This window comes from Catharus ustulatus, chromosome 17, assembly GCF_009819885.2.
Source record: "Catharus ustulatus isolate bCatUst1 chromosome 17, bCatUst1.pri.v2, whole genome shotgun sequence".
NCBI lineage: Eukaryota > Metazoa > Chordata > Aves > Passeriformes > Turdidae > Catharus > Catharus ustulatus.
Genome location: NC_046237.1, coordinates 4,684,322 through 4,706,179, shown reverse-complemented (window position 1 = coordinate 4,706,179; position 21,858 = coordinate 4,684,322). Strand labels below are relative to the sequence as shown.

At 41.9% G+C, this 21,858-nt stretch overlaps 1 protein-coding gene across 2 annotated transcripts in view; it reads right to left on the bottom strand.

Annotated features, from left to right (window-relative positions):
• CDH4 (cadherin 4) overlaps positions 1–21,858 on the bottom strand; it is a 420,434-nt gene that overhangs the window by 145,887 nt on the left and 252,689 nt on the right. For both annotated transcript variants that reach the window (XM_033074736.1, XM_033074737.2), the window contains exon 4: positions 7,669–7,845. In XM_033074736.1, the coding sequence (XP_032930627.1) occupies positions 7,669–7,845 (177 nt within the window). The remainder of the gene's footprint in view (positions 1–7,668; positions 7,846–21,858) is intronic.

Here is a 21,858-nt window from a genome sequence, read left to right as displayed (position 1 = left end):
GTACATGTAATGACAGCCAGCCCGAGTGGCTATTACAGTTATCTCACTTTCTGGAGAGGATGGGAGGTAATGATATGTTGCAATATGTGCAATGGGGTATTATAGCTAAATACTCTTTGGAGTGACTGATGAACTCTTCTGCAGTATGCCTGTGATGACAATTTGAGGGGTAGTTATCCTTCTGTGCTTCCTGAATCTCTAGCTTCTGATGTGAAGCTGGAGCTGGAAGGTGTGGGCTGGATGGAGGTGGAGGAGGAATTGTTGGAGAGCCAGCAGAGAGCAGAGAAGCACCTTTGCACAGCTCTGGAAACAGAGCTGTGTGTAACAGAGCCATGCACAGGTGTAGCAGTGGACTCAGACATGGAGTGATGGGACTGAATATAACCATCAGCAGAAGATTTCTGACCACTCCATTAAAATCTGAGTCCATTACGAGATTCTTCAGTAACCCAAAGCCAGGCCCTGCTGCTGATAACCAGAGAGTGCTGCCCACAGCCATGGCAACAGTTCTGTGGTCTCTAACAAAGCCACTCAGCTTCCCTGCCTTGGCTTCTTGTCTGTGGAAGACCATCCTCAGTGATGCAAGCAGGCTGAAAAACTCAGATCCTGCATGGAAAAATACCTAGGCAAAGGATGTATGGATCACAACTGGACTTGAGGATCTTAAAGCTCCTTCCCAACCTGAATTCTATAATTCTGTGTCTCTCACTTACAATTTCTATTTAACCATTTCTATTTGGTAGTAGGGTCACAAATCCCTGCTAGTACATCCCACCCCACTGCCTCAGGGGATGCTGAGTGAGTGCAAAGCAGTTTGAAACATCACCCACACGGTCAGACCACAGGTCTGTTATCCCAGTCTCCTCCCAGTCCAACTTGCTGTACCCCAAATTAATGACTTGAAGTTAATCATAAATATTCTCAATGATTTTTGAGACTTCTGAAATGTCATGCTGATACTTCCCAAGCAGTGGGAGCAGTTTCACTGCTTTCAGTGGCTTCTGAGAATCTCAGTTTTTATGTTGTGTGAGAAAATAAAAATGGTTCCATTTCCCTCATGCAACTGGGATGCTACATTCAGAGGAGATTTATCACTTCCAAATCAAATGGCATTTTATGATTTAGTGGGTTTTTAATGATTTAGTTGGGCATTTTTCCACTCACATTACTATTCCCAAAGCATCCTGGAAAATGGCAAAAACTCAAGGGCAGCTTTTTTAGCTGAACTGGGCAACTGGAGTCCTTGATATCTGTCTGCAAAGTGTCAATCACCTTTAAATCCCAACCTCACTTACGACGGTTCTCCTTGAGTAAGTGACAAGGCCAGCCTGGCAAAATGAAATTCTTCAGTAATACATTGACTAACTCAGAACCACAGAGCACCAAATTCCCCCTCAGTCTGGATTTGAATGCATAAATAAATAAGGCTCTTGCATTTATTTCTGCTAGAAGATTGTATTATTCCTTTCTGCAATTATGGAAAAATGCAGAGCACAGGCAAGATTTAGTGTCTGAGTTTTTGCTGCAAGACTTATGTCAGTAGAAAGGCGTTTGTGCTCTTGGGAATCAAAGTGAGATTCACCCATTTGTGGCAGGTGTTTTAAGCACTCAGCCTAACAATCTACCCACGCATGGCACTACAGCAATTCAACGACTAAATTAAATCTCTGAATATTAAATTAATGATGGAAATCTAAAATATTAATATATTCTAATTGAATATTCTCCGATAAATTATCTAGGCATTCTCAGCAATTTGATTTTACTTTCATTTCTTAAGGAACTTTCAGCTGCATAAATACAGCTATTAAAGCAATTCAAAAAGGGAACATTTTCTGCTCAGACAAGAGAACTCTAAACACAAAGAATCTAAAAATTTCTTTCATATGATTGATTAAATCATAGAGCCCAAGACAGCTGAATCATTAAATGACTGCTTTCCTTCAGTCCCTCTGGCTTTAGCAAGGACAATATAAATTCCCTATGGGTCTGAATACAAGGAAATACAATATGTATAATTACAGTATAGGCTTGAATGCTGTTGTAAGAGAATTTTAAATGGAGCATTTATGCTGTAGCTGCACTTTTCAATCCATAATGCTGGATGTGCTTGTGCATGGAAAGCCCATAAAGCACTGGGCATCTGCTTCCTTTGACCCAGATTCCCAAATGGCACACACTGGGGCAGCCCCACCAGCTCTGGCACAGATGTGTGATTTACAGCAGGACCTGCCCTTATCTTCTGGTGAATGCTGGAAACTGAGCAGGGGGAATGCAAACAAAGGGATGTCCCTTGAGCAGAACATCTAGTGTGGAACATGTTTAAGAAGCTGCTTCAGACTGTAGGTTTTAAAGGAATTTCAAATGGACACATCAAGAAGGGTGCACTGTGTCACATTTCACTTTCTCCATTCATTCTCACATGAGAGTCCTGGTTTGGTAACACACACACAGAGGAGAGATCGATACCAGAGCCAACACCATGGCAAGATGAACATTTAATGAACCATTTTCCTGCTCATCCTTCCCTCTTTGATGTCAGGTTGGTTTGTGGGGTGAAACTGCAGTCGAACCAAGAGCTGTCTCAATCTGCATCCTTGAACTAGCTCTCAAGGAAAGGCTGTGACTTTCCAGAGCACCACGAGCTCACAACATCCCATTTCCTCTCCACCCTCTGGACTGGCTCTTTCTTATCTCAGTCTAAGTGTTACAATAGAGACCAAATTCCCTCATTTCTGGATTTCAGCTGATGATGCTCACAGGGCACACAAAGGTGAGGTGCACTAGAGCCAGAACTAGCCATTTTTCTTCTTTGAGTGTCTGTGTGGCTGGTAAGGCAAAAGAAACACCTGTTCCTGTGGAGAACAAGGAAGATCTAGGTCTATTTGTAATCAAGGCTGTCTGCATCTCTCTCAGGAAAAGTAAGGTCTGATGTCCTTTGGGAAGCATTTGCAAGGCCTTTTCTCAACAAACCTTCTCTCACCACAGACAGATGCCATCTGTCTTGCAGCTGGGAGCTAATGGATTCTGCACTGCCAATTTCACAGCAGTGAGCAACGCTGTGATAGAGGAGGCAAGAGGGATTTCCTACAATAAAACTATTTAAAACAGTGCAAAGGCACACGCTGGAACAGCCACAGGAGCAAAGGAGATGGCAGCACTGAGGGCTGATGGTCCAAGCTGGCAGGGATTTCACAGCACAGTGTGCCTTGTGTGTCCCCAGCAGGATTTCAGACTTTGGGAGAGCTGGAGATATTTCCTGTGGCAGGGTGGGCTGTGGCTCACAAACAGGCTGTTCAGCTGGGAAGTGTGCTATCAACTTTTTTTCATATTAAATATTCAATGTCACAGGATAGCTTAAGATGTGCTAAACCCACCCATGAGTCCAGCACAGGGTTTTGCAGTGTGTCAAGAGGATCTCTCTGCTCCCTCAATGTGCCCTGTGCTGCTGGAAACCCGACCTGACAATGACACCTCTGCTAAGCAGCAACACAAGAGTCTTCAGGTATATTATATTCTGCCAACTTTCCGAACCACTTCAGGACTTTCTGATTAAATTTACATAAAATGCATCCTTCCCTCTTATTCCCTGCTACACACACCAGGTAATTTCTAGCTTTCCTGTGGCTGAGATCACCAGCCCGGATGCGGGAGCCCATGCTGTGCTGCAGCCTGCAATCAAGGCAGGTGAGAGCACCAAGATCCTGTCTTGGTCATCCTCAGGGGATTTTCATGCTGGTGTAATGAGAATGAACAAGTTGTTTATCATAAGAGGTCTAACAGGAAAATAATACGTTTTTCAGTTCCATGTTTAGTAAAGGCAAGCTGGGAGAATTATGAAGTGCAAGATGGGAGGCTCTGAGAGCTCTGCAAAGGTCCTGGAGATGAACTGAAAGTTTGGAGCCCTCACAAGGGAGAACATTGATAGAGGACCCATTATCTAAGCAAGTCAAAGATGACCAAAGTCCAACTCTGCTCAAGATTTGTTTTTTAAATTGAATTATTTTCAGGTAGCCCATTGAGATGGACCAAGACATGCCTTGAAAACTGAGTCAAGATTCCCATCAGAAGCAGCTGGAGACTGCCTTGTGGATCCAAAACTGAAATTCTTTTTGAAGTTCAAAAGAGGATGAAATACAAGATAAGCTAATAGATAATTAGATAATAGATAATTAAGAATTAGCTACGCGTGTAGCTAAAAAGGATGAGTCAGTGAGAAAATAGACAGAGCTCAGCAAGGGTGCAACTATTTAATATATTATCTTAGCTGATCAGTGTGCCTGCATGAGTCATTTGCTTGGAGAAGGAGGGGGATGTCATATTGTTTTTGTATTTTTAATAGGCATTTTTATGGACTTCAGTTATAATAATGAGAGTACCTGACAATTAGTAATGAAATTAGCCTCACTACAGTGAAATATTTCACAGCATGTACAATATTATTCCTAGTACAAAGGTGGAAGTGAAGCAGAAGGAAATTAAACCCAAGATTTTCATAAATGTTTCCAAAATAAATAAGCATATATCAATGAATTTTGATAACTGTTTTCTCAAAGACAAAAGCAAAATTTACAAAACATTTTTTTCTACTAACAAATTATTTTTAGCTTATAAACGTCAGATGTTCATTTAAACTCTTCGCAGAGTAAGTAATTCTTTTCAGCAGCCATAATTAATTAGAAATTCCTATTACTATTTTTTCAGCTATTATTTTTCTGAAACACATTTCCTAGTTATTGTGGTTGATGTATATGAACAGACACGGATGTTCCTCTGAAAGAAAAAACCCTGTAATTAACAGAAGAGTTTTTTTGCCAGGGATAATGTTCCTTTTTTCTTTTTTTTTTCTCTAAAAACTTTTTCATTTAACGTATTTTATCAGAATGAAATGGTTTAATGAGCAGAGAATTATAGTTGATCCCAGCTGAACCAGATAGGGCTGCCTTCCGAGGTATGTGGCTCCCATCAAGCTGCATTCACCTTTGCTATGATTTAAACTTCATTCAGGCACAGCCTTGCTAAAAATACTGACAAGTAACTAATCAACTTCCATAAAATGGAATTTTTACCTTCACAATAGGAAGCAGGAGTAGGAGGGAACCTGGAAGATTTGCCTATGCATTTCAAATTAGTCTGACCTATAAAAACGCAAACAGCAAGTGGTTCTGTGAAAATGTACTTCTGGTAGGGCTTTTTGGTTTTTAGTGATGAGATTTTTCATGCCATCCCTTCCTCTCCTTGGAGGAAACCAAAACCAAAGCTAACACCACAGAGGGACTGTTTTCCATTAGTTATACCTACAGAATGCAAGCTCAGCCAGGTCTTTCTGCACCAAAAAAAAAGTTCAGTGTCCAAGAACCAGCAGTAGGTTTGAATGTTTTATATAAAATTGCAAAGAAAACTATGACAGACCTGCTTCTGTACAAATGAGATCTGAGCTGCAACTTCACATGTGCACTTCTGGTTCCAGTTTGTGAGCAGATGGACACAAAAATATTCAGTGCCCAGCGAGCAAAAGCATGGGAAATCAGATCAAAACTCTTTACCTAGATCTAGGAGACAGCAAAATGCTCCAGGGCAATCTGAAGATTATGTGGATGGAAATAATCAGATAGTGCTGGTCTTTGAAGATGTTGATTTGTCCTGTTCTGGATAATTAAAGAGCAAAGCCTAACAGAGGGAGCTGTAACTCCTGATAGGAATCACCCAAGCTTCACATTCAGGCGTTGGCAAAAGGGCCAGATGCTGCAGAGGAGCAGAAACTCAACCCAAGTCTGAAACACCAGGGGTCTCACGCTTAATCAAGCTGCACTCTTTGTATGATCTGCCCTGTCATTATGATGCTTTCTGCACGTCAGGTGAAGAGGAAAACAACCCTCTGTAAGCCAGTTTGTTTTTTTTTTATTTCCCACCCCATTTTTACTTAATTTTCAGTGTTTCCTTTAGCATCTGTATTTGAAAACTGCAATGGAATATATTGCTGAAAATCTGGGAGTTCTGTATTTCCATAAGCCAGGTTATCTTTCCAAGGTTACTGGTAGTCTACGTGACAAATAGAAGTTCTTCTGTACCTATATAAAATTTATTATTTGTCATTTCCATTAATATTAGAATTTTGCATAGTCGAGTCCTTCTGTTTCATCTCCAGACTGTAGGGTAAAAAGTGACACAGAGATTTCAGTCCTTATAAATCAATAAATTTGCCATGGTAAGCTGGTGCCAAGTTGTCCTCTTGCTGCCTAGTCAAAACTCAAAAGAAATCGGTAGGGAATGGAAGAGAGCACAAGTTCATTTTGCTAGTACTACCCTTTAATTTTTACCGGAATTCAGCATTTAATCTAAATTATTAATTTAGAAAGGCATTTTTGATAAATCAGGTTATTCTCCTCTTCAGACATTTATTCAGCTTAGTAGGACAACACATGAATGGGTCACCCCTTACCCTGCACTGCTGACCACACGAAGACTCCCTGGCTTCCCTCCCTGCTTTTCCAGGACAGATGTAAGAATATTTGCCACCTGGTGCCTTTTAATCCTCATTGTACTCCCCAACTGCACAGAGAAATGACACCAACAGTCCAAGCTTATCTAATCCCTGGCTGAATTGGGAACATGCCCGTTCCTCCCAGACACAGAAACAGGTAATGATGCAACTCGTGTGAATCCAGGCACTGCTTCAAAAGGACTAAATGAATTTCCCGAGAAGGGATGCCAATGACACACCACTGCTACTCAAAATAACTTCTGAAATTTTATAGTTGTTGCCATTTTCTTCCAAGAGAAAAGCTGCAAATGTCTGCCAAGGAGTTCTACCTTTTTTTTTATTTTTATTTTTTACAGCTAATCATCCGACTGCTCCAAAAAACTGAAACCAGCACCCACACGAGGAATAGCAGCACATATTTATATTTCACTAACACTTACTAACAGCAACAATAAATCAACCAAATGCCTCTGCAAAACACTCCTTTCCCCTTCCTTTTCTTTTCCTGTCATCCCATAATCATCACAGAAAACCACACGGGTAAACTTGATCTCAGAGATTATCCTTGTGAAGAAAAGGAAGTAGCAACACAGGGGAGGCTGCGGGATCCATCTGCAGCAGGGGCAAGCAGCCAACCTCCCCTGGCCACCAAGCATCTACACTGGGATGGGAGGGAGGGATGGGATGGGATGGGATGGGATGGGATGGGATGGGATGGGATGGGATGGGATGGGATGGGATGGGATAGGATGGGAGGGATGGGATGGGATGGGATGGGATGGGATGGGATGGGATGGGATGGGATGGGATGGGATGGGATGGGATGGGATGGGATGGGATGGGAGGGATGGAAGGGAAGGATGCAGCACCCTCACCCTGGGTGCCACCCAGCCCAGCTCTTACACCTGCAGCCGCTTTTTGGATGGGAACGTGGGCAAAGCGCCATCCTGGCAGCAGTGCCAGTGTCTGGCAGGGACTGGCTGGAAGGAGGAGATCAGGCTGCTGTCAGACAGGGAGGGAAAAGGGAGAGGAGCTCTAGAATACACTGCTGAGTACATTCCTGCAGGAGGGAGGGAGAGCAGAGAGTGCTTTGAGCCCGGCTCCCCACACCTCCTGCTTCACCAGAGCCACCACAAGACCACCACTGCTATTGTCACTATTGTCACCATTGATGCTGAGCTCACCCGGACCAGCTGCTGCGGGAAGGGCCCCCGGGAATTTTCTGGCACGTTGATGGGAGGGATGACCCAGTCGCGCTTCTGCCGCCGCAGCCCGTGCGCGCTCTGCTGCTGCCGCCAGGGCAGCAGGGTGTCACTCTGCTGCTGCACCAGCTCTCCAGGCACGGCCTTCCTTCCTTTGGGCTGTTTGGGGAAAAAGAAAGCACACACAGTTAGCTCCTTCCTTGCTTCTCAGCACCCGTCCCAGCAGTGGTGTCATGGAACAGACACAACGTGTTCACTGGCAGCTCTGCTGATGCTTTGTTTCCACAAAATCACAGAGAATCAGCTTGGAGATCATCAACTCCAACCTATGACCTAACTCCACCTTATCAACCAAACCATTCACAAACACATGGAGCTCCCAAGTCAAGATGCCTCCCAGAATGTATTGTCTTCATTGCACCTGCAAGGAGATGCAGCAGAGCACTGGAGCAAAGAGGTTGCTCCAAATTTCCCCCAAGTACAATCTACCAAATCTACAAAAATGGGAGATGATTCCTTTACAGTCCATGTCATAGGTCCAGCTTTATAGTCTGGCATTTAGCATAAGCAGAGCTAGAAAAACCTGCAGTCTGTGGTTCTGCAAAAGTATTCTGCCACACAAACCCAACCCCAGCCAGAGGGAGAGTCAGCTCCATGGCTGCAAAAGTGCATTAGCTCAGATTCCTAGTGCTTCATAACAAATGATCTTTATATGAGATCTGGGTTTTGAACACAAATCCCAAAATACACACCCCACACTGCCTGGAAAGTGTAATACATCTCAGGCACAGTAAATTTTCATTATTTGGTGCGACTTTGAGTCCTTCTTTGTGATTTTTTTTTTTTTTAAGTATGGATTCTCTGCACGGAATATTTGGTGTTGGAAATGTTACAGTGCTATGAATAAAAATGGAAATGGTGGGACCATGGTTTTGACTTAGAGAGACTGGCTCACTATTAGAAAATGTGTGCCTTATAGAATGATGAATCAATGAAATGTAGATTTGGGAAGGCTCTTCAGAGGTTATGCAGTCCCAAAACTTCAATACTCTGTGGTCTTCTAGGATTCCAGCAATTACTTCTGAAAGTCTGCAGAAAGGATAACTAGCAAGGGCTTTTGTTACCATATGGTGACCCGCACTCCCACCAGAAAATGTTTAAACTTTCATAAATCACAAAGACTGCAAATCACAATCTTTTCATTTGAGCTAAGATCCAGTGGGAATACTGTTCTCTGAATGTTACAACTTTCAGCTATTTTTCTCAAAAAAAAAAAAAAGCCTCACTCACCCCAAACCCAATGCCCCAATACAAAAGAACAATGCAGGAAAAGCTATCAAAGCATTTTCTGAAGCTCCTGCCATTTTATGCCACATTCACTTTTTGTCTTACTCCAAACATAAAACCCAAACACCCTCCAAGCAGTTATCTGTAGGCACTGATTTCAGTGGGAATCATTGCTTCAGGCCTTCTAGTTTGATGTAAATCCATCTGTAAACACATTTCAGCTCCTGACTGGGAGGTGAAGAAACAGGCACTCACCTCAAGACTAAACAGTATATGAAAACTCAACAGTATATGAAAACTAAACAGTATATGAAAATTAAACTGAGATGTGGCTCCAGAGCTGTGTGTACCTTCTCCAGAAAGGCTGGAGAGGCTGAAGCTGGGCACTGAAGCAGCAAGGAGCCCATTCTCACAGCTTGGTCATGGCTCTGATCTCTGTTACCTCTGGAGGGCAGACATCCACTGACTGCAAGGATTGGAAGCATTTGTGCCAAAATACAGCTATTTTTATTGCAAACCTTAAAAACAAGCCTGTTCCAGAGCTGAATTTTCACAGAACAGACAAATATGGTCTTTTCAGTCAGACACATTCCTCAGGTCCTGTCTCACACTCATGATGTGGGTTGTGCTCACCTAAGTGCTGTTCACACACCTTCAACCATAGCACCATGTTCAATATTTAGATGCTGCTCTCAGAATGCTTACTGAAGTGTAATAAACAGTGAAACAGAATCATGGTGTGGCAGTGGGAGACCTTCTTGGGATAGTCAGGATAGTGGTAGGCACTGCTGACCTCCTCCTTCCCATGGGATGCAATGCTATATCCAAAAGAGGTTTCATTTAAAAATGATTTTATTGCCAGAAAGGTATCTTTTCTGAACACTGATGAAAACAGTGTTATCTAAAGAAGACACTCAGAAATGCACTACAACATGAAATAGGACTACGAGACAAGAGCCACAGAATAGTGGATATCCCCTATTTTTTTTAATTGGCTTGTGATTCCCAAATGGGAATCCTTTGAGAGCAGGTATTTGGATCAGTTTATATAATTGGCAAGTGAGCATGGGGACAGATTATGAAAGGATGGTCAAATAATTTGTGCTCTGCTGAGTTTACGCAGTGGAATGAGTCTGAACTAAAGAGAGACTTGAGAATTAACACGAGTCCCAAAGCTCTGTGTATACTGAAATAATTAGTGTCAGCTCAGCAAGGCAATAGCAGCCTTTTTAGTCTGTATGAAATACTTGCTGGCAGGTGACTAGACAGTGACTAGCTTGCTTGTCACTCTTGATGATGTTTTCCTATATTAGAATAAATCACCAACATGACTCTGAATTTGATATGTAGAATTTCAAAAGCATCTTGCAACAACGATTTTTTTTCTTTTTTTTAAACAACAGCTCTTTTTTATCTTCATTTGTTGACAATGCATTCTCATGACCCTAATTTCTCTGGTGTTGTTCAAATATGTTGTACATGTTTTCTGCTGTTTAAAAGCTGTGAGACAAATGCAGTAACAAAGTCTGGTGAGTATAAATGCCAGAACTATTCAGATCTCTGACTGAAACATCCCAGAACGTATCTGGAATAACAGCATCGTTGAAATGCAAGCCCCAGAAAACTCTCCAGTGTTTCTGAGTTTGCAAGAATCTAAAGTTCAACTCAAAAGCAGACTGTGACACCAAATTAAATGAATTCTAAAATACAGTTTTCAGTTCTGCTTTTGCTGAATAACACCTTTTACTGCGATGACAACTGATTCTTCACTCATGGCCTCACTGGCCACATGCTATAGGGAATCTCAGACACATTTTCAAAAGATTAAATATTCCTCTATCTTTTGCAGTGCCACCAGAACACAAACTATCCACAATCCTTGACAAAATCAAGTCAAGCACCTCTAGTGCTGCTGCTTTGGGGTGGTTTCCCTGCCACTGTTTTTGTGATTCCCTTATACACAGCATGAGGGTGATGGTGAGCAGCACCAGAGAAAGCAATCCATGAAATGTGTCCAGGGAAAGTGAAATCCACTCTCCAATCCAAAAATTACACGGTGACATTTATAACTCGTAACAACAGGATCAAACTCTGAACATGGAACATGTGAGCCCAGTCTTTGGTAATACAAAGATAATTACAGGAGGATATAAAACAGTCAGATAATTATGCCTGTCTATCACTTTAGGCCACTGATAAGCTGGAGAAATACAGCTGAGCAAAAACAGATGAAAACCTTCATGATCAAGGGGAAAAAGTAATTACAAAATGTGGGATGAAGAAAAACAACAGGAGAAGAGCCCATGCTGGGATGTAAACCTGTTAGGGGAGTTTGGATTCAATAGGATCTGATGCCTTGGTATTTTATTGGGGCAGAACCTTCCAGAGCTCGCTGATGAAGCTCAGCTGTCCTGTGCTGGCTTTATCACTCAAAGGCCAAATTATGCAAGCGTGAGATGGACACCTGGCTCTGAGTTACCCCACAACTCTTCCAGTGGGATTCTGGCCCATAACTGTGGCACACATGGACAATGCCAGCACTGTAACACAGCCCTTGCATCTTCTGCTGATAAATGCTTCTCTCTCTGGAATGTGCAACTTTAGTATTTGTTATGAGCAGCTCAGGGCAGAGGAAGAGCCTCTTGGAGACCATCCTCCCTGCGTTTGATAAGGCAGCTGAAGAGCTGAGGATCAACTGCAGATCACAGTGGCAGAATTTGACCAGCAATTCCCCTTGCCATTTTTATTTTTCTTTTTTTTTTCCTATTAGTTGAAATCAATTAAAACCATCTAGAAATCAATCAGAAACATTTCACTGAGATGGCAGATCAAGCTTTCAGAAAGCAATGTGAAGTTGGAGGAGGTGCAGCCCCAATCACAATCTCAATTTTTTCACAGCCTATGAGGATTGTGAACTTTCTTCTCCCAGGCTGCTTCACAGAAGGAATGTTGTGGAGTCCATGTCAGCAGTTTCAATGGCCTCTCCCAGGAGTCATTTCCAGTCCCTTTTCAGTCCAGAATTGCCTTTAAGGATGGTGAACACAACCTGCTGCATTTGGAAGAGGACTTGGAGCTAAATCCCATAGGGACTGTCAGACTTCAAAACCCACCAGCTTCAGGACACCTTACTCCAAACTGCTGAGGCTGAAGAGTCTTCACCTCACCCCACTTACACCACAATGCTGAGAGCTCAGGGACACTCCTTGTCTGCACCTGGCACTGGGAATAAAGGACGAGCTGGAAAAGCCATTTAGTGAGTCTATAATCTCCTGTCAGAGCTGGCCTGTGCCTCATCACCTTTCATTTACTGGGACACTCACACTAAACCCAACCTCTACTCGTGAAAGGTAAAAAATGACAGAACAAGGCACGTGGGATGCCAGCAGCCCCTCCAGCACAATCCTGCTCGTGACAAGGCGGCTATGAGCTGCTCCCTTTTCACTAGCCCACAAATAAACCCAGTGAGTGTGAAGAAACACCAGCTCCCACCTTCCACTACACTTAGCAGTAGCCAGCCTCGCCAGCTGGCTTGTCTCCCCTCCCAGCCAACCTGCCTTTGATATCCGTCAGCCTCTGGCTACGGAGACATCTGGAAGTTATTATCCAGCAGAGCGTATCACAAACCCATTTACATAATATAATATCATATTTTGTGTTCCTGCTTAGCTGAACATTTTGGATCACTCTAATGTTTGGGTAAATAAGCCACCATTTTCCTGCATATAAATAACAAGTGAGTCTTAGGGTGCGTTTGTTGGAGATTAATAATTTCATAGGGCTCAACTCAAAAATGAAATGCTCCAGATTCGGCACTAAAATATATTATACTTGCATTTGCAGTAAAAAGTACCTCTGCAATTGGAGGAAAGGAAATAAGGCCTTTATTTTTCCAGGTATCAAAACTGTTTATGATTTAGCCTGTTTTATTTATATGCCAGTCTTATTATTTTCGTAGGATCTTTAACACTTCACACTAGACATTTTTCAGGAAAGAAATAATGCTTGGGTTGCTTTGTTCCTAGTGTCACTCGTAGGGTTTAACTGAGGCAACGTGTTTTTAATATATTTTTATCAATACAAGGGGATACAAAGCCACCTTTAGTCCATTGCTCAAACACATTTCCCTTCATCTCCTATATCAATATAAATTTTGAAAACTGGTACAGTTTTCTATGAGGGAAAAAAAAGAATCTATTTAAAACTATTTAATCTGAAGCATTTTTGCTTGTTTCCATGGTAGCTGCAGAAAGGACAGGAGAAAATGATATTTACCAAACAGAAAATAAGACAATGAAAATAGAGCTTAGTTCTTTAACAAAGGGAACATGAGAGCTCTGCAAAATAAACATTTGCATGAATTCTGTTCTAAGGAAACAACATTTTGCTGACATCAGGGACGGCAGTGGAGGACGAATGAACCCTTTTTTCCCAAAATGCACCATTTCTCCAGTTTTTGATCTTTCAGTTTAGAAAGATATTCTATTTTGTGTTCTCGTACAGTAGAATGAAAGGGTTGCAAAACAAACAGCAAATTTATTTATTTTACGGTAATTGATTCCTTTTTTATTTAGGTCATTGCTGAATTTGCTGAAGTTGGAGACGGGGAAAAAAAAGTAGTTTTAAGAAGCTCAGACTTTTAATTTTAGATTTTAATTTATTATAGTTGTGCTATGTGAAGCCATTATTTAGGAACTGCACAGGTAAGGAATCCATAATCTGTTTTTCTCCTTATCCACACTCTAGAACTTTGTGATGACTGTCTGTATCAGCTTTATTTACTAATAGTTGTAAACTGTGGTAAATTTAATCAAAGATAGCTTCATGTCACATCCCATTACCATCATGGCAGAAATTGCCATTCATGAATGATTTGTGTCAAAGAGCTCTGAAAACTTTTGTTTTAGCAGCAAGATGTTCCAACATGCACAGCTCTTCAGCAGGGGCATTAAATTAATGTGTTTGCAGAGAAGCCACTAATTGACAACGAGATGGGATTTTGGCAGTACACTTCCACTTTAAAGATAATGAACAGTGTTCAGATAGAGAGAAGAAACCCCTCTGCTCCTAAAAACTATACTAATAATTTCTGCTACAAGCAGGAATAGAGAGAACCAATCCTGACAAGATATTTCCAGTACCCAAGCAAGCTGTTTGATCATCACGACTTCCAAAAGCAAACAGTGGAATTGCAGCGTTTGTGACCTTTATCAAATCTGGCTCTGTACAGTCAGGAATGTTATGTTTGGTTAGGAACTCATTAAACAAAATTACCTCTCCATTTATAGAAACCACACAAGTACAGTATAAAACATTTTAATTAAATCAGCTAGTTAAGCAAAAATTCATTACTTTTTGTTTTTTTATCAGCTAGCAGTGGGGCTGCATAGAGCAGTTCGCATTAGAGTCAATTAGTAAGAAAAATTGTCAGATTTGGCAAGTGCATGAGCTTCTAGAACACATCAGCAGACAGGGAAGAAAAAGTTTGACTAAAAGCTAAGCAAGTTACTGCCCTCAGAGGAGAAGAATGAGCCACGTAACACACACAAATGCATCAGCCATGCCAAAACCCCTCGTTCCCGAGGAGTCAGTGTCAAAGCTCTACAAGCCCTGTTCCTTGAGAGCTGAAAAATGAGGCATGCATGCAAATTTAAGGTTGTTAGGTATCTGGCTGCCTTTGCAGGCTTTGGAAAATTCTACCCGATTGAACCAGTAAAATGTGATCAGCGTGACCGAGGAGTCAGAATGTTTTGCAGGGCTGCAAAGCAAGGAAAAAGCTGAAGAAGAGTAACAGGTAAAACCAGGGAATTTTTAAATAGGGAGAACATGACACACATGAGTCAGGCAGAAGATCCTTTCTTTGCAAAAGGTGCAGCAGAGCCCTTTGTGGGTTTCTGCAATTAAATGCTGAGTTAAGTCTGGACTCCAGAGAAAATTGATGCACCAGCTCTGGGCATAACCCATGTGGTTACCACAGCAAGCTCTTGTTTAAAAAACCCCAAATACATGTTGTTTTATTTAACCAGAAAACCTCCCAAGGCTGTTGAGGGCCCCATGGACACAGGCTGCAGCCCCAGGGCCAGAATGGGGATTTTTGGGAGCCTGCTGACCAGGCTGGGACAGCAGGTGTTGATTTCCCAGCAGAATTTAACTGAAATTCAGAAATTTCCTGAACTCACCCACACCTTCTGCTGGGTAAAAGCTGTCACCAATTTCAGCTGAAACCCAGGCAGCCCGCAGAGCACTTCAATCAATTTTGTGCTGCAGTTGGGATGGGCACAGGGCTCCCATCAAATGACACAAAATGCTCACGGGATCCCCAAGGGAGGGGAGCTCCAGATGGGAAGGAGAGGCAGAGCTGTGCTCAGACTGGTTCTGTGCTAGCACAGGGATGATCAGAGGCACCTTGGCCACTGCACTCTCACAGGGTTTCAAGCTGATCTTGCAAGAATCACGTCCCAAAGCAGGTACATCAGAAATGTCTGCCTTTGGTGGGATCCTTTATGACTCCCACAGGTCCCCAGCACCTGTGCTGCTCTTCCTGTCATTGTCAGCTTTGAATATTGCAAGAGCTGTCAGTGGACAGAAGATGACATCACCCCCAAAGCACAGCTCAGGATGTACTTTTCCTCCTCATTTTAAGGCTTGAACATCTTATCCCTACAAGAAAAGTTCTGATGAGGTTGTTTCCTTGCAAAGCTCCCCACATCAACTTGACCTTTTCATACTCCCTTTGTAAGATCTAATCTCACAGTGCTTCTCAGGTAGGATTGTTTAAGAAACATCTAAATTACTGTTGTACTCTACCTTCTAGTGTTTACCAAGAGACACTTCTACCTTCAAGTTAATGTCATTCTCCTAATTGGGAGAAGCCATACACAATGGCTTCAGAAGTACAAGTACTTCTCAAGAGCAGGGCTATTAAATCACAAAATACTCATACTTGTTACCTATAGGTTGGGAATAAAGGTGGTAGATCTTTTTACATACTATACAGTGAAAACCTCTATTGCAACTTGAATTACCTCTCTCATCCTGCACCTAATCTTCAGAAAAATGTATGATCCATCTGGGCTAGCAACCTGAGTTCTTCCTCCCCAACAAAACCTCTAACAAATAATTGAAAATTTGATTCCAAAACACATTTATTTTGCTTCTAAAACTCAGACTACTACAAGTGCTCTTCATCACAGAAAGAAGCAGGAACAAGTCTACTCCTTAAAAGCCTGTGAAAAATTGTAATCTCATTTTATTTTTCTAAAGCCATGAGGTTCAAAAGATACATGAATTAAAATAATCATAATGAATTAAATTTAACAATACTCCTCCTCTTCATAATGTTTGCAAGTAAAAAGATCACAAGAGATTTAAAAGATCACAGGCGCTGCTGCTCCTTTAGCACAAAGCAAAGTAATTCAGCCTGGTACTTCTCCTCAGTGTTAGCATGAGAATTTGCCCTTTCAAGTTATCCTTTGGTTATTTCAAGAGGCTCTTGAGAAAAGACTGTTCTTCTTTTTTTTCTCCAATTCCAGAGTGCACCTAAGAAATGCTCAAATTTGACCGTGAGGACACATTCAATTTATCTCCATTTGCAAGATGAAAATTTAAGCCTGGGTTTAAATGCTTTGCTGGGTGGGGACAGTGCTGGAGATCCCACTCCTTGCTGGGACTGGAGACCCCCAGACAACCCATCCCTGGCTCCTCTCACTGCAGCTGGACATGCCAGAGGGTCACCACCTCATCCCACAATCCAGGAGGAACCAAAACCCTCCTTCACACTGAGCTTGCCCCCACCAACCTGTCTCAGCTTGCTGGGCTAAAGGAGAGATCCTGGATAAAAAGTTTATTTTTATGGACGTGCCTGTATGAAGCAATTTTTGTCTGCACTCAAACTCATGTTTACAAGCAGCTTTCATCAGATTATCACAGCAATGAAGGTATTTTTAGGATATCCACTACAAAATTTTTTTTTTTTTTGAAGTGGCAGTCAGACTTCAGCAGTTACCAACAAAGAACATGAAATGGGAGGTCAAAAGCTTTGATCTGGCAAGGGCAAGGAACACATCAGAGGCAGGAGCACGCAGCAGTCCAAGGGGTTTGTTTTATCAGGAACAACTTATTTCTGTGCAGGCAGTTCAATCCTTAGGACTTCTTTTTGTTTGAAGGAAGACAGATCCGGAGTGAATTTCACTTACAGATGGTCTTTCGAGCACGGCTTTGAGCCTGACCCTTGGTATGATGCTGACTGCTGAAGAACTAAATGCAGCAAGTGCAGAGCTTGGAAACTTCCCAGAGTGGGTTGATTTTCCAAGGCAATGAGCAGTGTGTCACTTCTTCTCCTGCCTTCAGCACGAGGCCATGGCACTCAGCACACCTGGAAATCAGGCCAGGGATGCTCATGTGTTTGCACAAACACCACCCTCTCCTCCTGCAATGATCACATGTGAGATGCTCAAATTCACTTAAGCACGAGGTCAGGCAAGTTCAGCAGATGCATCTTCATTAGACTTGCACAATTATCATGAGCAGTCTCACTGGTAACAATTATATGATACTAATTTATTAGTCATCCTCCTTCTCATCTTTTCCACTGATCTGATTTGATAAAACCCTAAACAATGTCTCACAAGTTATCTGAAGGAAACAGAAATCTCTGTATGCACTCTCCCTGACAGATAAACTCAGGTCTTGCTTCACTGATGAGACACAGAAATAAAAATTATTCCAGCTGCCATTTTGCTGGATTTAGTTACTGCCTCGGATCCCCCACAGAGGAAGTGAAAGAGGACAGTGCCAGTGCAATGACCCAGCACTTAAAATATGCACCAATATTGTCAGAAAAAGGCAGTATGACGACTAAAACCTCATTTTTTCAGCCCTTCTCTAGTGATAAAAGAGTTTGATGGGGCAAAATCCCATCACCCTGATGCTATAGCTAACATCTCACCCCAGTGCAGGGAAAAGAAGGAAGAAAGAAATAAAGGGAACACATTTTTTTCTCGTTTCCTCTGCTCAAGAGTGTCAGGGAGACAGAGTCACTGGAAGCACAGATCCCACTTAAACTCTGATTTTCCTGCCTCAGGGGAGGCTCCCAGCCTCGTGCAGAGCATCCTGGCTGCACAATAACCCAGGTCATGGATGAGAGCAGTGCTGAATAAGCCTTTCCTTTCCACAGACCTTTGTGCTGGTGATCTGCAATAAAAGGCTGCACTTGGAATTTAAAGCCTCAGCCAGGTAAAATATCACAGATGATTATTTAAAGGCTTGAAATAATAATAAAAAAACCCTGTCTGTAAGAATCAGCTTTTCACATTCACATTGTATGGCTGTGGACTCATAGCTGGGTTATGAAAGCAGCCCAAAATAAGATGAGACATAATAAAACACAAGCTGCGCTTAAGCAAGAATTGATTTTGGACAGCATTCTCAATGCTTTAAACACTAGCTGCAGACCTCATATATTTCCAAATTTAATTGCACAATTCCCCAGTGATTTAACATTACAAAAATTTACATATTTCCATGCTCAGAATTTGAAAAGCTCAAACAACAAGAAACTTTGGTTGACATAAACATGGTTCAAAGAAAACAGTATTTTTTTTTCAATCTAAGTCACTGGCAGCAGATGACTGACATCATACATGTCCTAAATATATCTGTACATCTAAGCTCTTTGCTGTGAATTCCTTCCTATGCTGTATTTCTACAATCTGGATTTTAACTTGTGAGGTGACAATTACAGAAAAATAGCTAAATAAATACAGAAGAAAATTCGCCAGATGTGCCTTAGACACATGAAAGACTGAAAATTAAAGAAAACAATCACCATAAATGAGAAGGTCAGATGGGATGAGCCAACACAGGGGCTGGAGGAAGTTGATTTCCAAGGAATGATGAGGGGAAGCCTGGACTGATGGACACAGAGGGCAGGTGTGGGTGTGAAGGACAAATGGCACAATATTTCTACTTGTAATTGGGAAGTTTTGAGCTCCTCCAAGTAAAAAAGGACGCTCTGAAGACTGCAGTCCCCAGCAATGTCACTGTTCACAAACATAATCTTCATTTTTAGACTTTTGGTTGAATCAATAAGCAATTTTTCAAAATAACAGCATGCACTCTTACACTGCTAATTCCAGATAAGTAAAGCCGAGCTTTATTTCATTTTCTTCTGGAGCATTATCCCAGTCTAGTTCATCTTTCACAAATGCTGACACAAGCCACAAAGACTTTATTTTATTTCATAAAATAGCATCTTTTCTCTTTTCCTGTTCTCCTTTATTTTCTTCTCTTCTCTTTTCTTTTCTCTTTTCTTTTTTTGTTTTCCCTCTTCCCAAACTACACCCACAGCCCCGACTGATACTTTCAATTGGAACAACAGGCAGCCAGACAAGAACAGGAGAAGAAACTTTATCTTAAGTATTTATTGTTATGCTGGAATATCACTCAGTTTCCTCTGGGGTAATTCAGCACTCTTGTGGGAAATGTGTGACCTCATTTGCATTTCCTAATTGAATTGCTATCAGGTTTCCTGCAAGACTGAACAAAAAAGTTCCTTGAGTTACTAACATCACTTGTATTAACCAGAAAAAAAAAGTTTGCATTCAAGTGTTTTCTGGGGAGGAGGGGAAATGCATGCTTCATGTGTCATAAAATACATTTTTAAAGTATTTGCCTTCTTTTCTATCATTTCACCCTACTAGCATGACACTTTAATGTAGTAGTTAGAACTCTTTCATTACAGTGGTTTTCACTGAAAACTGGCAGGTTATTCAGTCATCCAAAGCAACCAGCACATTTATAAGGTCAACACTGTGAAAGAGGGGAAATTGTCACTGTGTGGGTCCCTCCCCACTGAAATGTCAGGGTGCATCAAGGGCAAAGCTGGGGGATCTGGGGCACAGGTATGGACACCAAACCTGCTGATTCTGGGGAATCTGGGGCACAGGTATGGACACCAAACCTGTTGATGCTGCAGTGGAAGCACACAAGGGTTTGTCTTGGGTTACAATCCAGAGTGTGATCAAAGGTATCTGTTCTATCACCATCTCTTGAGGGTGGGGGCAGTGATCCTTATCTCAACGGCAGATATTCTGCTAATGGGCCATCCATTGAAACCAGGCAGGGCATTGTTCTTTATCTTTTCACAACCCATCCTTCCTCCAGCCAGTCATTTTCTGCTCATGGCCATTGAGTCCCACTGTGGGACTGATAAAATTACTGCATCCCATTGGGAGTTGCTCCAGCCAGGGGGAAGAGCCCAACATTTCTTACCAAGATAAAAACAGAGGTTTTGGGACACTAAGGGAGCCCCTTTCTCCACTGGACTCCAGAGGAAAACCGGATTTCTCCACATCACCACTGGAGCTCCGGAGGGAAACTGCACCTTGTACAGGAGCACTGCTCCAACTGAGCCACATCTGTCACTGCAGGAGGATGCAGCCACCATGGAATGGGACTGCTGCCAACACCCTGCCTGACGGGTGTCAGGTTGTACTCTGACTGTGTCAGGGTTTGGAGTTTGTTTCTTTGTAGTGCTGTATTTCTATTTTAATTTCCCTAGTAAAGAACTGTTATTCCTAATTCCCATATCTTTGCCTGCGAGCCCCTTGATTTCAAAATTATAATAATTTGGAGGGAGGGGGTTTACATTCTCCATTTCAAAGAGAGGCTCCTGCCTTTCTCAGCAGACACCTGTCCTCCAAACCAGGACAGGGTTGTTCTGTCCCAGCAAGAAATCATCTGCTGCCTGGGGAGCCCTTGGCCACCACCAAAGCACCCTCAGCCTGTGACACAGATTTTCACCCAAATACTGTGACAAGAAAGGATCACAGACCCAAAGCATCATTTATTAACAGATGAATCCTCTGTGCTCACCTGGAGAGCAGTCCCCACTGTCCCCAAAATCTCAGCCAATCCCAAAACCACTGATTTCCCCTGTAGTATTTATTCTGATTATAACCTCCACAATAAACCAAATGTCTAATGATGGCCGTTCTAGAATGGCTGGTTTTGATGCAGTTTTAATCCCTGGATAATCACAGACTGAATTCTGATTTATCCTTTCAGAGGGGGTCTGAGAGGCACCAAGCCCAATCACAAGGGGCTGCCCATGAGCCATTGCTCATGGAGCTGAGCAGGAACAAGGTAAAATTACTAATTTTTGTGCTGTAGGTGCCAATAAACAGTGATCAGCAGGTGCAGTAACCGAATTTTCATGCCAATTATTTATAATGTCTGGGAACTGTTCAGAATTGTCGCAAAATCAGTCACAAATTTACAAAGTAAACTGGAAATAAATGGATGCACCAGAAGAAAACTGGTCTCCCTCCCTCAGGTCACCTCCTCCTTTCTCTCCCACATTTGCTATCTTTATATCTTGAGTATAACAAAACAGTCTGAAAAGTCTTTTAAAAAAATATATAGTTCTGCTTGAGTCATATTATTCTACACAAAACCAAATGTGAAATCTGCCTCTAGTAAAAGCCACAAAACATATAAGGGTCACGGCCTGAAACATATTGAACTGGATATTGTAAGGTTTGGGGTTCTTTTTTCAGCACAAACACTATTATTTTTTAAAATAATCTCATAATCATATTTATTTCTTTAGCAAACAAAGTATTATTTTGCTTGCAAAAACCACAGGCATTTAAATAAAACACAAGTCAGATGCCTGCTATAGGGACCCACAATAAAACTGCTTATGACCTTGTCATTAGTCTTGTTTTCTGTATTTTTCCAGCCTCAAACTGCACACTAACAAGGCTTTTAGAAAGGAGGGATATGAATTTTAAGAAGCTTAGCTCTCTCTGTTTTCAACCAGAGTTCAGATTACATTAACATTAGATGAATTTACAACCAAATATTCTGCTAAAACAGAAATGTGTG